The sequence below is a fragment of the Dermacentor andersoni genome, chromosome 1 (assembly GCF_023375885.2).
Source record: "Dermacentor andersoni chromosome 1, qqDerAnde1_hic_scaffold, whole genome shotgun sequence".
Taxonomy (NCBI): Eukaryota; Metazoa; Arthropoda; class Arachnida; order Ixodida; family Ixodidae; genus Dermacentor; species Dermacentor andersoni.
In genome coordinates this window covers 96,013,369-96,028,326 of record NC_092814.1, presented here as the reverse complement: position 1 = coordinate 96,028,326, position 14,958 = coordinate 96,013,369, and the positions used below count along the sequence as shown (strand labels likewise).

The window sequence follows — 14,958 nt, the reverse complement described above, 5'->3', positions numbered from 1 at the left end:
GTTCTGAGGGAAAGTGTTGAGCAGGGACAATACCCTCTAAGCTTTTAAAAGAGCTTTCTTCATGTTTAAAAGAGCTTTCTTCATGAATAACAATGGAATAAAACTGTCTACCTTTTAAATTTTCAGAATCCAAACCAGATTAAATTTTAGGAGACCACATTAAATTTTTAAAGGGCTCTCACCAGGCCCCACAGCAAATTTTGGTTATGCGCTGAAAGTTGGTACGTATCCTCTAGGGAGCGTTCTGCCGCAAAAGTTTTTCAGATCGGCTCATTAATAGCCAAGATCGAAATATTTCAGTGCCGCGAACCCATGATTTCAGGCGGCAAGCTCCACTGCCAAGCGAGACACTTTCTCCACTCGCCCCATCTAACCTCCGCAAACAAAATTCCTTCCCTGCATTCTTCCATACCAGACCTTGAGGATCGCATGATGCATACGTCACGGGCCCCGCCTAACTTTTTTTTTCTTGAAGCGCTGCGCACTTCCGCTGATGGCGTTGCGTGCAAGCCGTTGCGATTTTTGTCTCATTTTTGCACAGCGCACAATTTTGCGCACTGTACGCAAGGACGCATGACTAGCGGAATAATTCAGTGCTACACGAATACTGAGGCAGAGCAAGTGGATCGCAAAACATGATCACGCGCTGGAACACGGGAGATAATGGCATAGTTTCGGTCCCTTCACACGACTGCACGACTGCGAGAACAAGCAGACGAAGCGTAAGTACATCTCTCTTGCTTCGCTGCTAAGTAAAAAACACGCAGACATTCCGTTTGTGTGTTTTACTATTTCTCTAAACTTGAATTTGTCAATTCAAGCAACAGATTACACAAATAACAGATGTTGCCTTGAATAATTCTTGAAGTCCCAAGTCACCACGAGCGACGTCACACTGAGGACACGGGTACATAGGGGAAGGGACATGAGTACATCACCATCACACTTGGAGCGCGGTCACCGTGAGGGAAAGGGAAAACGGCGTTCAGATTGAAATTTCAGACCTTCGTGATGTAATTCTTTGCAAACACGATCATTAGTGTGCATTGTATGCCCAGCACTTGTCAGCTCAAAATGGCCAGACCTGCTGAGGGACCCTTTAAGATGTAGACAAAAAAGTATGCTATAGTGTAGACTAAACACACTTGAGTGGTTGAGTGGCCAGCTGTGGAATGCAACGGCGTCTGTAGCTGCCACCTAGAGGTAACTGCTAGGTTTCACGTATGTTTCTCCTATAGCCCATGGACATGGCAAGTGGCATGATCATGCGTGGTCTCATTGCAGTGTTGGCCTGTGCTTTTTTTTTGCAATAGATGGTGGTCAATACGGCTGGATTGCAATTCTGTCTGTACATGTTATAACATTTTTGTGCATCTTATGTGCATGTGTTGTATCATGTTGCGAGTGTTGTATTTGCAGTGATGTAAGCATTTCTTTAAATACATTGCACCACAGTCATTTATTCAACTGTGTTGAAATGCACAAAATATGGCCACCCAGTAATGGTGAAGACAGCCAGCAGCATCGGCAAAAAATATGGTGCAGATCCAATGCACTTGTCGGAATCAACATAAATGACGGTTTTATGCAACAACCAATTAAATTCCGTAAAACTGCAATGTGTACAATTGCCTTTATTTTCATCCGGTGTAACACGGACTCCTATGCAACGTTTGTTTATGCACCACATAGGTCACAACATTAATGTCATGTAATGTATACATAGCTCAGTGAACTCGCTCAGATGTCAGCTCGCTAAGACTTGGACCAACCCGTGAAGCCAAGTTAGTGCGAGCATGGCTGAGTAGAATTTTGGTGGACATGAGTGGGAGCAAGTTCAGCTGAGTAGAATTTTGGACATAAGGCAGAGCAAAGCTTGCACAATAATTAGTTTCACTGTTCAAGGCCACTTGACCCCCCTTTTATAGATAAAAGGGGGCCTATAAACATTGTGTTGAGTGACGAATGCCAATTCCCAAAACAAACTGCAATATAGCTCTTGCGAATCTTGGTGCAATTTCGACGAAAAATCGCAACGATTGGTGCGACCAACTGGCTGGTTGCAGCCACAAGGGGGGGGTCAGCAACTGTGATTTCTGTCGCATGCGACCAAAAACATACTTCCGGTGTTATGAAAATCGCATCATGTGAAAGCGGCTTAAAACCGAAATTTTGCACCCTTAGCTTGCATTCTGCAGTGGCAAAAGTCCGATTTTTTGGTGGGTGTAGTCATGTGGAAAATAGTGTAGCTGGTGTCGAAATCTGATTGAGGCTGCTATCAGATATTTGTAGCCTAGCAGTTTCACGAAGTGAGCAAGCGGGTCGTTTGTCAGCATGCCACATCCCGGTAGCCAGATGTGGTGCACACGTATTCTGGAACACTGGCCATTAATCAACTCTGATTTACCAGTACAAGCGAGTGCTAAATTGCATAACGAAACTGTTGAGCTACATTCATTCAGCTGAGAGCGTGGCTTTCCTTCCCGACTGCCACATAAAGAAGAGCACCAGTTGAAATCAGCTAGCTCGCATTGTACACGAACACAAACTATAAAACAATCGTTTTATGCTATACAATGCATTATGAATTTGACTTCCACACGGCCAACTTACAATGCACCACCAAACACACTCCTAAGACACTGACGTTGAAATGGATTGCTTAGGCTTGGTTTCCAGGGCTAAACGGTAACCAAAGCATGGCTACGGCTGTGGTGTTTTCACTGAATATGTACATCCTGATAAATTTGTTAACTTCATTCAAAATTAGTGTTTTGGTGCAGGTTGGCACACCTCGATCATTTGGCACAACATAGTACAATAGGTACAGCATTTCCATAGCTGTACATTTTTCATCACTTTGGTAATCTGTCTGAGCATTCTGTTAAGGTAACCGTTAAAAGTTCTACAATCGAAGAAAAGAAAAAGGTAAAATAAATGACATGTTGCTAATTAACAAAATAGTAACAAAAGAAAACACTGCTTTTAACAAATCAGATTACAAAGAAGGCGAAGAAACAGTACCTCCTTCATAACAGAGATGACTTGCTTGGCTTTCTCATAACGACGATGGAAGTCGGCAAAAGTCATTTCCATATTTTGCAGATCTTCTGCAAGCTGCAAAGCAATGGTCAAGTCTTTAGAACTCCATAATCTTATGCGAACATAAGGCACATGAAAGTTGACAAAATTTCAGTTGCTATATCGCCATTTCACAAGCAACAATCCTAGTAGAAAATTGCAACTTTTATTGCAGTAACAACTATACGGACTCTCCAGGCGCATTTTTGCCATCGCCGTGATGTTCCGCATGAAGTCCAAGGGTGATAACACTGTCGCCAAGCACCATATGTGCGAACAAATGCGTGCGAGGGTGAGCTGACGAGTGTGGCCATGTGCCGAGCACAGCCGGACTAGCCGCAGGAAAGAACTGAGTGGAGACTCCGATGGTGGGCTCGATAACAACAACCTTTATTTCATGCCAGCAGCCTACATGTAACGGCCCCACTTAAGATGAACTTTAGCTTAAAACGAATGAGAGCCGTGTGACCGTCAAAATATACATTATTTCAATGGCACAATATTGCACGTATAACGAACGTCTTTGAGCCCTGCCGATTCGTTACAGCAAATGAACGGCGTTAACCCACCACCGCAATGCAAAATGACGATGACTTCCAACCCCTTTGCGCAAGCGGTCTGTTTTCCCAAGCTTCCTCAGAGGCGAACTATCCCCCCTCTACACTCTCCCCGCCGTCACGCACTGCCCACGAGTGTCGGTGTGTGGCTTCCAAGATCACCCTCCCGCCTGTCCTTGCAACTCCGCTTCCCTCTTCTCACTCTTTCTTGCAACTCCCTCGCTGTCTTGATGAGTGTGCTACGGCGCCGGCTAAAGTTCTGAAGTTTTGTTTTTGGCCGTTACCGCGAGGCAGGCCTCTCCACACTCGTCTCCATGCTTCCTCGCTTCGTTTTAGTCGAGCCCGAGTTTAATTCAGCATAGCGGACGAGAATGCCGTGCCTGCAACAGTCACGAAACGAAAAGTGCTGAACATTGCAACGAAGCAAGCAATTTTGAAGGAAGTGTCTCGAGCTGCTGAAAACTGTGTGTTGGTGCAGAAGAACAATGTGTCTAAATCAACCATCTCGAAGATTCTAAAGAACAAGGAAAAGAACACCAGCTCTGCTGCCGACTCAGCCATGTCAAGACAATCCAGTAGCCGATTTGTTTCTTTCTTCGTGCACGACGCTGCGAGTAGGCCACGTTTTTCGTTTGTGCGACTGGTGCCGGCGTAACGGCGTGGTGATGTTTGCTTTGTGTGCTGTGTCTAGGTTGCGGTGATCCAACGCGGCATACGGAAAGATTGCGTCAAGAGTCTAATGGCGCCAACAGTGCCCGCGCAGACTGCGCTGGGAAATGCCGGCAAGCGGGAGCCAGGAGGCCCAGGATTTTTCGCCTTCCGACGTGCTCCCTACTGACGCCGAAAATGGTCTGCCGAGACCTGCACAGTGGTTGCATTGCGATTCCGGACACCGCCTCATTTGACAGTTTCACAGGTGCTGACACTGCTGTATTGACATGTGCAGAACTCGACGACGGCAAGATCATTCGTCAGGTTTCTGCTGCACTGCCGGACGACGACTCCGAGTCGAAAGATAATGCACCATGTGCTATGCTGCCGTCGCATGTGGAGCGTGTACAAGCAGTGACTGTGCTTTCAGCCGCCTATAGTGACTGTACGACCTTCTCCGAGATTCAGGCTGATCTGCTTGCGCAGAAACGGAACAGCGTGCAACGGCGCATTCACAATTTCTTCAAGCCTACTGCCGAGCCTGAATAAGTGCGTGGAAATAACGGATCTCTATTTTTTTCTTAATCTGCTTTTTCGGACACCTGTTTATTTGGACATTTCCGCAGTCCCCGTGAGGTCCGAATAAACGGTCGGCGACTGTATTGCCGCCTCCGACATCCTCGCATAAAGCATGGTTGCCTCCTTGAAGCGAGGCAATGAAAGCGCACGTAAAAGAAAGTATTTTGACAACTCATTAGACCCCAGCACTGTAGAGTTTTGCTCCAAAATGAAAAGTGATGTGTTCTCATCTGAGGAGTCTGATGACTATTCTATGTATGGCCCAAAGGATCTTGCGGCTGCCTGTAAGTCTACCATATGAAGACTGCCTACTAACTGGTTGACGAGTTGCATAAAAGAAGTCACTATTCATGTGCATGTTTTAGCACCGTTTTTTTTTTTCTTCGTATACTCTTTTTTTCACAGTGTATTGAGCTCTGCAAAACGCTTTTTGCAAGACACCAGGGCCATGCAGCGAAGCCTTCTTCAACATATCTTTTTACAGAATTTGTGAAATAAAGGAACCCCATTGAATTGAAGTAGTGGTGCCATTTTATTATTAAGCTCTACGACCTGAGCAAAAAATTTCCAGTAAGTTTGGTACAATTTTCTTTTTTCATGGTAGGGAAAGGCTTCAAGAATATTCAAGAGAAACAACTCGTAATTATTTGCTCAAGTACATTTTCATAAGTGAGAAGCAATAATTAATTTTTCTTGTATCATGCCTTTGGAGAGGCCAAGAAAAAGTCGCAGCATTTATTGTGATAGCAAATTATCAGACAGCTATACGGATAGTGGTTTTATCAGCCATATAAATTTGTAAACATTCACTTAACCGTTAACAAGCATGCTGTCACGTGTGCACAGGCTAACATGAACACATCTTGTTCAATAACCACAGACAGGCACCATCAAAATGCTGGCATGAGAAAACAGTGGCAGCAGCAGCAAGCAAATTGCCTTTTGTGCTGTCTCTCGCTTCAACGTAAACTAAGCGGCAAGAACACAGTGCACACGAAGCCATCAGTCCTGAGTGCAGCTAGACTCTGTACCCACCAGAGATCACTGTCAAGATAGCATCTGCACGGCCATGTTCCACCGCGCCATACGAAGCTGCCACTGTCGTCGCCAATAGCAAAATGAATTTAAACACTATGGTATTTGATGCATTAAGGTGGCACGAGAAATTGAAAGGTGGCATGGAACAATTGCAATCAGAAGAGCCATGCACATAGTTGTGCTTTTAAAATTATCATATGGTATACCGTATTTACTCACATAATGATATCACTTTCTTGTAAAAAAAATTTATGCAAATTCGGGGTGTGATTATTATGAGAGTTAAATTTTCCAAAGAAAGAAAAAAACTGCTTTTTTTTTAATCCGGCATTTGCAGCGGGATGACAACAGGTCAACGAACAGGCGCCTGCCGCTGTATGCGGGACACCAAAAGAAAAATGGTGGCCAGCGGAGCAAGCCGAGCGCACCGAACGCAATGTTTTTCCTTCTTGCGAGTGCATTACGTGCCTTGAAACAGTTTCTTCCGTATCAGTAATGAATAATATCATTAATATCGACAATTCTGCGGCAATAACGTAGCCATGTCCACTTTGAGGGGACAGAAACAGATGGGCGTGTTTAGCTGCCAGTGACATAAGAACATCTGGCGAGCATGATACGAGAACTCCGGCATTTGTCTTCACTACTATCCTAATATGGCACGTTTCCGCTAAGGGTGGGCGAATAGCTGTGTTACAAGCGTCGGCATATGAATAGGGCACACTTCCAATGTATCAACGTGGCTACTATTGTTTCCGCTCGCAATTTGTTGCATGCCCACGAGTGCAAGTTTGGTTGTAGCTTTTTTTTTTTTTTCCATGGAAGTGCAGAAAGTGACGAAAGGAATGAAATGGGCATCTGCTTAAGAATGTTTGGTGCATGCAGACCGCTTGGTGTGTCTTAAGGTCATTCGTGTAGCATTCGACAGCATTCGACAGCATTCGACAGATGGTAAGCGCGATCATCATTAGCTAGACTTGGCACACGACATATCGCTGCGGCAAGTTCGGGGTGCGATCATTAGACGGAAAAGAAAAAAAAGTTAATTTTGACAACAAAATTCAGGGGTGCGATCATAACATGAGTGTGATTATTATGCAAGTAATTACGGTAATAGTTCTGTTTATGACTTCGAAATCTTTATGAAACCATATTTCAGTTAGTTTCATTTTTCAGAAAACTCAGTTGCAGAGCTTTTAAATTTCGCAAAAAGCATAACGGTAAGCTACACATATGGAACTAGAATACGTCAAGACGTAAAGAAATTTCAGTGAACTTTTTTCTTACATAGTGCACCTGCCACTATGACGTTTTTTATTTGTTCACTGACTCCCATTAACATGCGGATAATTCTAGTTCCAATGTTGTACGAGGCCACCAACTAAATGTTCAAAAAATTTAGTTCACATACACCCACCATGTGTTTAGGAAAAGGTACAAAAGTGTCCTAAAATTGCATTGTGAGAGAAGTGCAAGTGGTTTCAAAACACTCAGAATTAGTCTTTTGTGGCTAACGTTACTAGCCTTTCTCTCTGTTGCTGTGGTCCTTCCTTTGCCGTTTTGCTTCGGCTTTCAGTTGAAAGTACCCCCCCCCCTTTTTTTGCCCGTCGCGAGCACATAGAAACATACCTGGTCACGATCCTTGACAACCTTCTGCATTAAGTCTTCTTGCTCAGCACGCTCTTTCTGAATATCCTTGGTGAAGGACTGCAGGGTTGCCAGCATGTTTTCGTTATCCCTGCCAAGTAACACACAAGCCTCATGTACATTCCCCACAAAAACCCCGTCCTAACAGCCATTGCTACATCTAAGTTCATAATCATAAGGTGTGAAAAATAATGGCAAGTATTCAGTAGGGCTGACAATCTTGCTTGGACTCCAAGTAAACATGCTACATCATGTAGGAAGATGAAGAATCATATTTTCACTAGCAAAAGTAATCAAATATTTTTGATGGCTGTGCATAGCACATCAAATACTAATGACCTTATGTACCACTGTCATCCACGTCAACATCACACGAGTGCTTGTCACTTTGTTCTTCCCACAATGTGCTGTCCATAGCCTTGTCTATCATTTTTGAAGTGCACAACTTTTGAAAAGATAATGAGATGAATTCAACAGAAATGTTTATCAATTTTTTACCCTATGTTTAGCAATTTCTGTTTGGAGCAACTATGTAGTCAGGTTTAACCCATTATGACCCAGGATAAATCTTCTCGCACGATTTTCATCAAATTTTGTAAATAGTGACAGAATAACACAAATACCACATCTTCAAAAAATTATCGAGGTATTTATTGCTTCTTTACAATGGTGTACTAAATCTAGTACACTGGGCACATGGGATATCAATGGCCAAGGCACTTGTCATTGTGCTCCTACCTCCTTGTATGAAATTTTTTTGAAGCCCCATTTTTCAAAGCACAATGTGGCCGTGCACTTTTACCTCTCCATGATGCTCGGGTGCGACAAAATCGGCATCACACTTGCTTTCCAACTTTTTGGGGTAGTGACTGACCGTCCGCCACGAGCGTCCAAACACGCATGTAGTGACACCCATCGAGCATGGCAAGAGCAACGCCAGCATCGCGAGTGCGGCTAAGGTGCCCTTAATGCTAGTGCAATGAAACCATTTCAGCGAAACAATGCAAGGGTTTGCTAACCTACACCAGCCACAGATATCAATCACGGTGAAAGCATCGGTGCTGTCATTGTCACCTTCCTCCTCATCCATATCTTCGGTTGGGTCTGGCGGCATAATCAGGATATCAATGTTCTCTTCTATGTTTTCAGCACTTTTACATCCAGGCCATGACGCAAGCCACAAAATAGCTTCCTTTCGAATAAAAACTGTATCCATGCCGGAACACTACTAAAGAAAAGCTCCGATTCGTAACCACCTTAAGCATTGTGCAAGAAAACTCACTGCAGTTAGCCACAGAACTTTATGGTCAAGGCTTTCCTGGAAGATGTGACAACAGGTTTTCTGTAGCATACACCGGAAACGAAGTAGCTATACAGTGAAACCTCGTTATAACTAAACAGGATATAACGAACGACTGGATATAATGTAGCAATAGTGACTCCCCTTGAACTTTCAATAGATGCCCATGTATTGAAAACCTCGTTTTAATGAAGCTAAAATTTCTTCGCAATGGGTATAACGAACCTTTCTATAGAGCGCAGCTCTTTGGCGCCCGTTCCTGCGTTTTGTGGCGCCGTCGTGCCTCGCCATAACCAGCTCTGTAGCTGGGGCCAGCACACTGCTCTAGCTGCATGCGCTCCTGGTGCCATCACTCACGCACGGCGCGAGCCTTGCTCTCTTCGCTTCTCCTCCAATGCCACCGATGTGCGGCGACAATCAGAGTGCCGGCTCGTTTGTGACTGATCTCGATGATGTGCTGCTGCCCAAGCCGAAATGCATAGCCGCTGTCGTTCGCCACTGCATGTACCCCCTTCCCCCTCCTCTCCTCCATGGCTGCGACCACGTGAGAGCGTGCGGTGTTCTCCGGTTGCCGAAGCACCGACTCTGTATCAGCGGATCACGGTGTGCGCTTCACAAGCCGAAACGCAGAGCCACCTTCAGTTGACTCGCTAGCAGCGCCAGTGGCGTCAGTCAGTCGCTGCCACCTCTTCGCCACGGAACGTTTGTAGGCTCCTACGTGCTGCCTCCCACAACTTCCCGATAAGCGAGGCACCTGCGCTAAGCGCAGCTCCGTTTGCAGCGGCTGGTGCGAAATGTTCCGCACCAGACGGATTGTCCAAGGCTCGCAGACAGTTTATATTATAACCCGTCTGCCTATATAAGTAGTTTATTATCGACCAGTTCATTCTGAGCCATGAGAGAGGGAATCGGCGGAGGTCCTTCGTCTGCCGCTGCTGCTAATGGTGGATCCACACGACGGACGAAATCAGTCTTTTTCGCGACGGACTGCGCATCACGTGACTACGCGTCACGGATTTGTGCCGTCCGCGCGTCGTCCGCGACCCCCATGGACGGAAAATGCCGAGCTATTTTTTGCATCCGGATTTTGGGGGTCGAATGCTGCGGATTTAGCCTAGCATGCTCTACAGTCTGGCAACAAGCGCGGCTTTGGGATCTTTCTGAAACAGCTTCATCGCTGCTGACACCATTCGTGTCCAATTCGGACAAAACAACAGCCATTGCGGCCGACCGTCATTTCCTTTCGATCTCCATTTTCATTCAGTGAAAACACCTATGACAAAGTCTTTGTTACACCGATGGCGCCATCTAGAGTGAGTAAAAACAAGCAATTCATGCCACTGAGATCCGCCCGGGCCGCCGCAACATCTTCGAGGCCATGTTCAGCCAATACAGCCACTCTAAGCCTACACACCGAGAATCTGAGTATCTCTTTCGGAAACGGTGTCCACTCATCACGAATACATTGCTGTCGAAGCTTCTGGACACAAATTTAAACCAAATACAATCCTCAGTTTGAAAGTTACAGGCCACACAGTGGACGACGACGACTTGACAGGTTCGAGGCGGACGGCAGTCGCTTCGGGCGTAGCCGCCATCTTTATTTTTTCGGCGCGGTCGTCTACTCAGTCCGTCCGTCGTCTGGATGCGCTTCGCAGCCGGACGGGCGGCGGAATAAGCGTCCGCGGCACAGATTTGCGCGGAGCCGTCCGTCATGTGGATACACCATAAACGAGCTGCCAGAGCAGAGGCCCAGCGCCGTCGCCGCCAGAATCCAGAGGTGCGCTACGCCGAACGAGGTATTGGTGCAGCAAGTCTAGCATATATCCACCTATTTCTCCGACCAGACAATCCAAGAACTGAGAGTGGAGTGTTTCTTGAAGTGAAGAATAAAAAGTTGTAACTGTACATACATGTCTTGCTCGAATTATTTGCCTCAGTATATAGAAAAGCTGAAACAGCTGAAGAGCTGTGCTGAAATTTTGTATTGGGAAGTAACGTAACCGTCGACAATTTTTTTCTTCCACAACGAGCATTTACTGACCATTTTGGTACTGGTCAGGTCTTATAGCGTGCGACGTTTGCGTCTCCAGTGAGCGTCTCCCGCCCTCCCCTTTCCTGTGAAACTGGTGGACCCGCCTGTTCTTCCGCTGCGTTGCTTCTCTTCCGCTTGTTGTTGCTTGTCGTTACCTCCGTGCGCATCAACAATATCAGTGTTTCTATCGGTTCGTTTGTGCTAATTCCCGCTGCGAGAAAGGAGATGGACGTGGCCAAACGGAAGCGCGAAACAATATCAATTGAGCACAAGGTAGCTATGCTGAAAGCCGTCGAGTCCGGCGTGAATAAGAAAAAAGTGGCCGAAGATTTCGGCATAGCATTGAGCAAGCTGTCAACAATTTTGAGCAGTAAAGAAACTGTCACCAGCGCTGTCGCATGTGGCGTAAAAAGCGACACAAAGAAGCTGCAGGATCCGCTTTCGAAACTATAGAGAAGGCGGTCTTCAAGTGATTTTTGGACGCAAGAGCAAGCGGCACTCCTGTGAGTGGAGCACTGTTGCAGCATAAAGCGAGGGACTTCGCGTGCATTATGGGGCATGATGATTTTGTGGTGTTGTGCCACACGGCAGCGCCTACATCAAGGCAACGGGTGCTCCTCCCTTTCCACCTCGTTCTTCGGAAATGGTTGCCCTTGGTGACAACCGGCAAAGTTGCAGGAAACTGCCAAACCCTTTTCTTGGGTCGAACTGAGTTGTCCAGGGGCACAGAGCATCATGACAAATAAACTGGCAGCCTTCAGAATTCCACAGAACTGCTCACCCCTGCCATGGAGACCGGTCTTCTGCAGCTTGAACTTCTTTGACAAGAGGAAATCGACACGGTTCATGCCAGCACCGGTCCAGCACCGGTCCTGCCGACGATGGGACACCCAAAGGGATTTAAGGCAGAGCCAGGCGATTGTTAGAAAAGAGTCACCACCAGCCGCCCCGTCGGTCTGGTGCGCTCTTCAGCTCCGCTACTTTATGCTATTACACGCTATTACCAGCAGTATTACCTGCTATATTGTACATACTGTATAAAGCTTTTCGTCTCCTCTTCGTCGGCTCCAAGAGTCCATCTTGACCACGACCCCGAGTCGCAATAGCGGCGAGTGTCAGCTGGCTGCAGTGTTACAAGGAGTGCCACAACATCGTCGGCAGGGCTGTCAGCAGTGCAGTTTGTCGACTGCGAAGCTGTAGTGGTGTGGGTGGAGACAAACATTGGACAGCTGCTAGAAAAATACAGTGCCAAGGATTTGTTGAACGCAGATGAAACAGCCCTGTTCTATCAGATGCTGCCGCAAGAGACCTTGGCCCTCAAAGGTGAACGCTGCCAGGGCAGTAAGTATAACCGTGTTGCTTTGTGCCAACATGGATGGGTTGGAAAAGGTGCCAGCTCTCATGGTCGGCAAAAGTGCGTCACCACGATGCTTCAAAGGCAAACGAAAGCTCCAAGTGAGTTATGTGTCCAACCGTAAGACTTGAATGACAAGATAAATTTTTGCACAATGGCTGCGGGAGTTGGACGGCTGGGCAAGCTAAACCGGAAGATATGCCTCGTACTGGAAAACTGCATGGCCCACCACACTGCCGCTGTGCTCAAAAACATCGAGCTATGCTTCTTGCCCCCAAAATCCACTGCAGTTGTGCAACCCTTCGACCAAGAAGGAGTTATCATGGACTTAGTCAGCCTAGCACAAGCGTGTGATCGACGAGATTCTGCTCGATATGAGCATGAAGCGAGTCTACGATCGACTTGTACATGGCAGTCCAGATGCCACAGGCTGCTTGGATGGCTGTACCGGCAAGCACGATCACCAATTGCTTCTGGCATGCCTCATTTGGCGTCAGCAGTAGCAGTTACAGCAAAGATCTCAGTGCTGCTGCTAATGAGGGTGCCACGGGCGACGAAGGCCTAGCGTCGTGGGACGCTCTCCTTGACGCCGGCATTGTGCCCAACTGCGACACCTTCTGCACGTAAGTCAGCTCAGATGCTGACGCGGTGACGGGAGTGCCTAATGACGACAGTGATGAGTGTGTCGACGACAGCTTGGAGCCTAATGTTGGCGAACCTGACGTACAGACACCCGCACAAGCGCTGGATGCGGCAGACCTGCTGCCCCGCTTGCTGCCCCGCTTCTTTGGCGCTCACGATGATGGCGAGGACGGACTCGAAATAGCGGCTGCAGCTCAAAAAGCCATCACTCGCTTGACGAAGACGCGGCAAAAATCTATCAAGGACTTTTTTTCTGCGAAGCGAGTCACCAGCTGGTGGGCTGTTGATAGATTAGTGATGAGCCGTTTGGCGTGAATAAAGTAGCATTTCCTTGCTGCCTTTTTTTCGCTCGTTTTATTCTGTGCAACAGCAGTTTTCTTTTTAGCGTGGCAGGCTGGTGTGAGATTCGCTGGTGAGTACATCCTCTCTTGCTTGGTAATTGTGGTCTATATAGAAATGGATAGTGGCTATAATGAACTAATGGTTATAACGAAGCAATTATGACCCCTCTTCAAATTCATTATAAGCGAGGTTTTACTGTATAGTAATTTGGTCGTTCTTCCCAAGCCCAAGAAATTCCAATTACTGCGGCAGCATTACTGGACCCAGGTTAGCCACTTCAGGTGCGAATTCTCTCCATTGAAAATTTGGTTTCCTTGCATTTGTTCTGCCTTGAGAATCATGAACACTGTACAGCTGCAGAACAAATAAAAAAATTTCAGTTTAGGGAATTTCTTAAGTTTACAGAAAGTGGACTCAATGTGAGAACTCCATAATAACGTCAGATATGAGAGTATCAACCATTTCATGTGTAGCATAATTAGAAAACACCTATCCAAACACATTAAATATAGGCCTGATGCAGAACATTGCGAAACCAATGGAAGAAGTAAACCCGCCACATGAAGACAAGCTGACATTGCAAGGGCAAACATCCAGCCATGTAGCTTCCAACTCATTTTACTAAAACACCGTACACTTATCCAAACTTGCAGTACAGGTCCAATCAGACATGCTACAAGATGTATGAGACATATTTTAAATGTTAGTTTTAATCAGTGCTTTTCATTTTCATGTACTAGCATGCACAAATGTGCACATGGGTTAAAGCAGAAGACAAATCGGAAAGCCTCACTTTTGAAGGCACTGCAGAGCTCTTTCTTGCATCTGGCAAAGCTTTTGGCTTTCGCCAAGCTTGCCACGGTAACTCTCCATTTCTTGCCGAACAGAATCCAGCTGTCGAACACAATCTTGGTCCTTTTTAAGCAGGCGCTCTTGAAACATCAGCTCCTGGTACTTGAGCGCCTGTGACATTTCCTTCTCCGAAAACATTTGCTCCTGAAACAAATGCCAAAACCGCACCAACTTTTAAGAAGCAAACTTCAACAGGAAGTATAAACCAGAATATATGTTGAGATCTATCCCTAAAATAAAGAGAGAGAGGGGGGAACTAAACTCTACCCTCATTTTATATAGGAGTCTTTAGAGTACATTGCGAGCATACATGTCACCAAGGTCAGGGGTCAACCTATATTCCGGGCAGACCTATATTCCCGTTGATATGGTATCTTGCAAAGTTTGCTCATAAAAATTGTCAAAATAAATAAAATGGGGAAAGGGGCACACTGAATTTTGCACTATGAGACTAAATGCCATAAGGCTCCCCTACCCCCTGTGGTACTGCCAATTTTTCAGAAACCTCATTTTTCATTTAAATTTTTCAGTGTTTACAGCAGACCAGCGGTGAGGTCACATAATTGGCGCCTTTCAGGCGCCAGTTATGTCCAATGAACAGCTTCACAAAAATTCTTGCATCTGCAGAATTATGGAAAGACTACAGTTGCTGAATGAATTTAAAATGTTTATTCTTTCTTTCAGTGAGTTTTGTCAAGTTTTCAGAATACACACTATGTGAGAACCCTCTACAGGAGCATCACATACAACCTTAACTAATAAGTGTCTGTCTAGCATACTTGGGAAACATATCCAGCTACACGAAAAATATGCCTGATGTAAAACATTGTGAACTAAGTTTTTCCTGAATTTTGCTACAGAACTCATTGATGCTACCAGT

The 14,958-nt window shown here is 45.9% G+C and overlaps 1 protein-coding gene across 1 annotated transcript in view; it reads right to left on the bottom strand.

Annotated features, from left to right (window-relative positions):
- LOC126543284 (uncharacterized) overlaps positions 1-14,958 on the bottom strand; it is a 98,679-nt gene that overhangs the window by 21,715 nt on the left and 62,006 nt on the right. The window contains exons 10-12 of the mRNA XM_055061813.2: positions 14,020-14,222; positions 7,536-7,644; positions 3,025-3,117 (exon numbers count right to left, since the gene is read on the bottom strand). Coding sequence (XP_054917788.1) covers positions 3,025-3,117; positions 7,536-7,644; positions 14,020-14,222 — 405 coding nt within the window. The remainder of the gene's footprint in view (positions 1-3,024; positions 3,118-7,535; positions 7,645-14,019; positions 14,223-14,958) is intronic.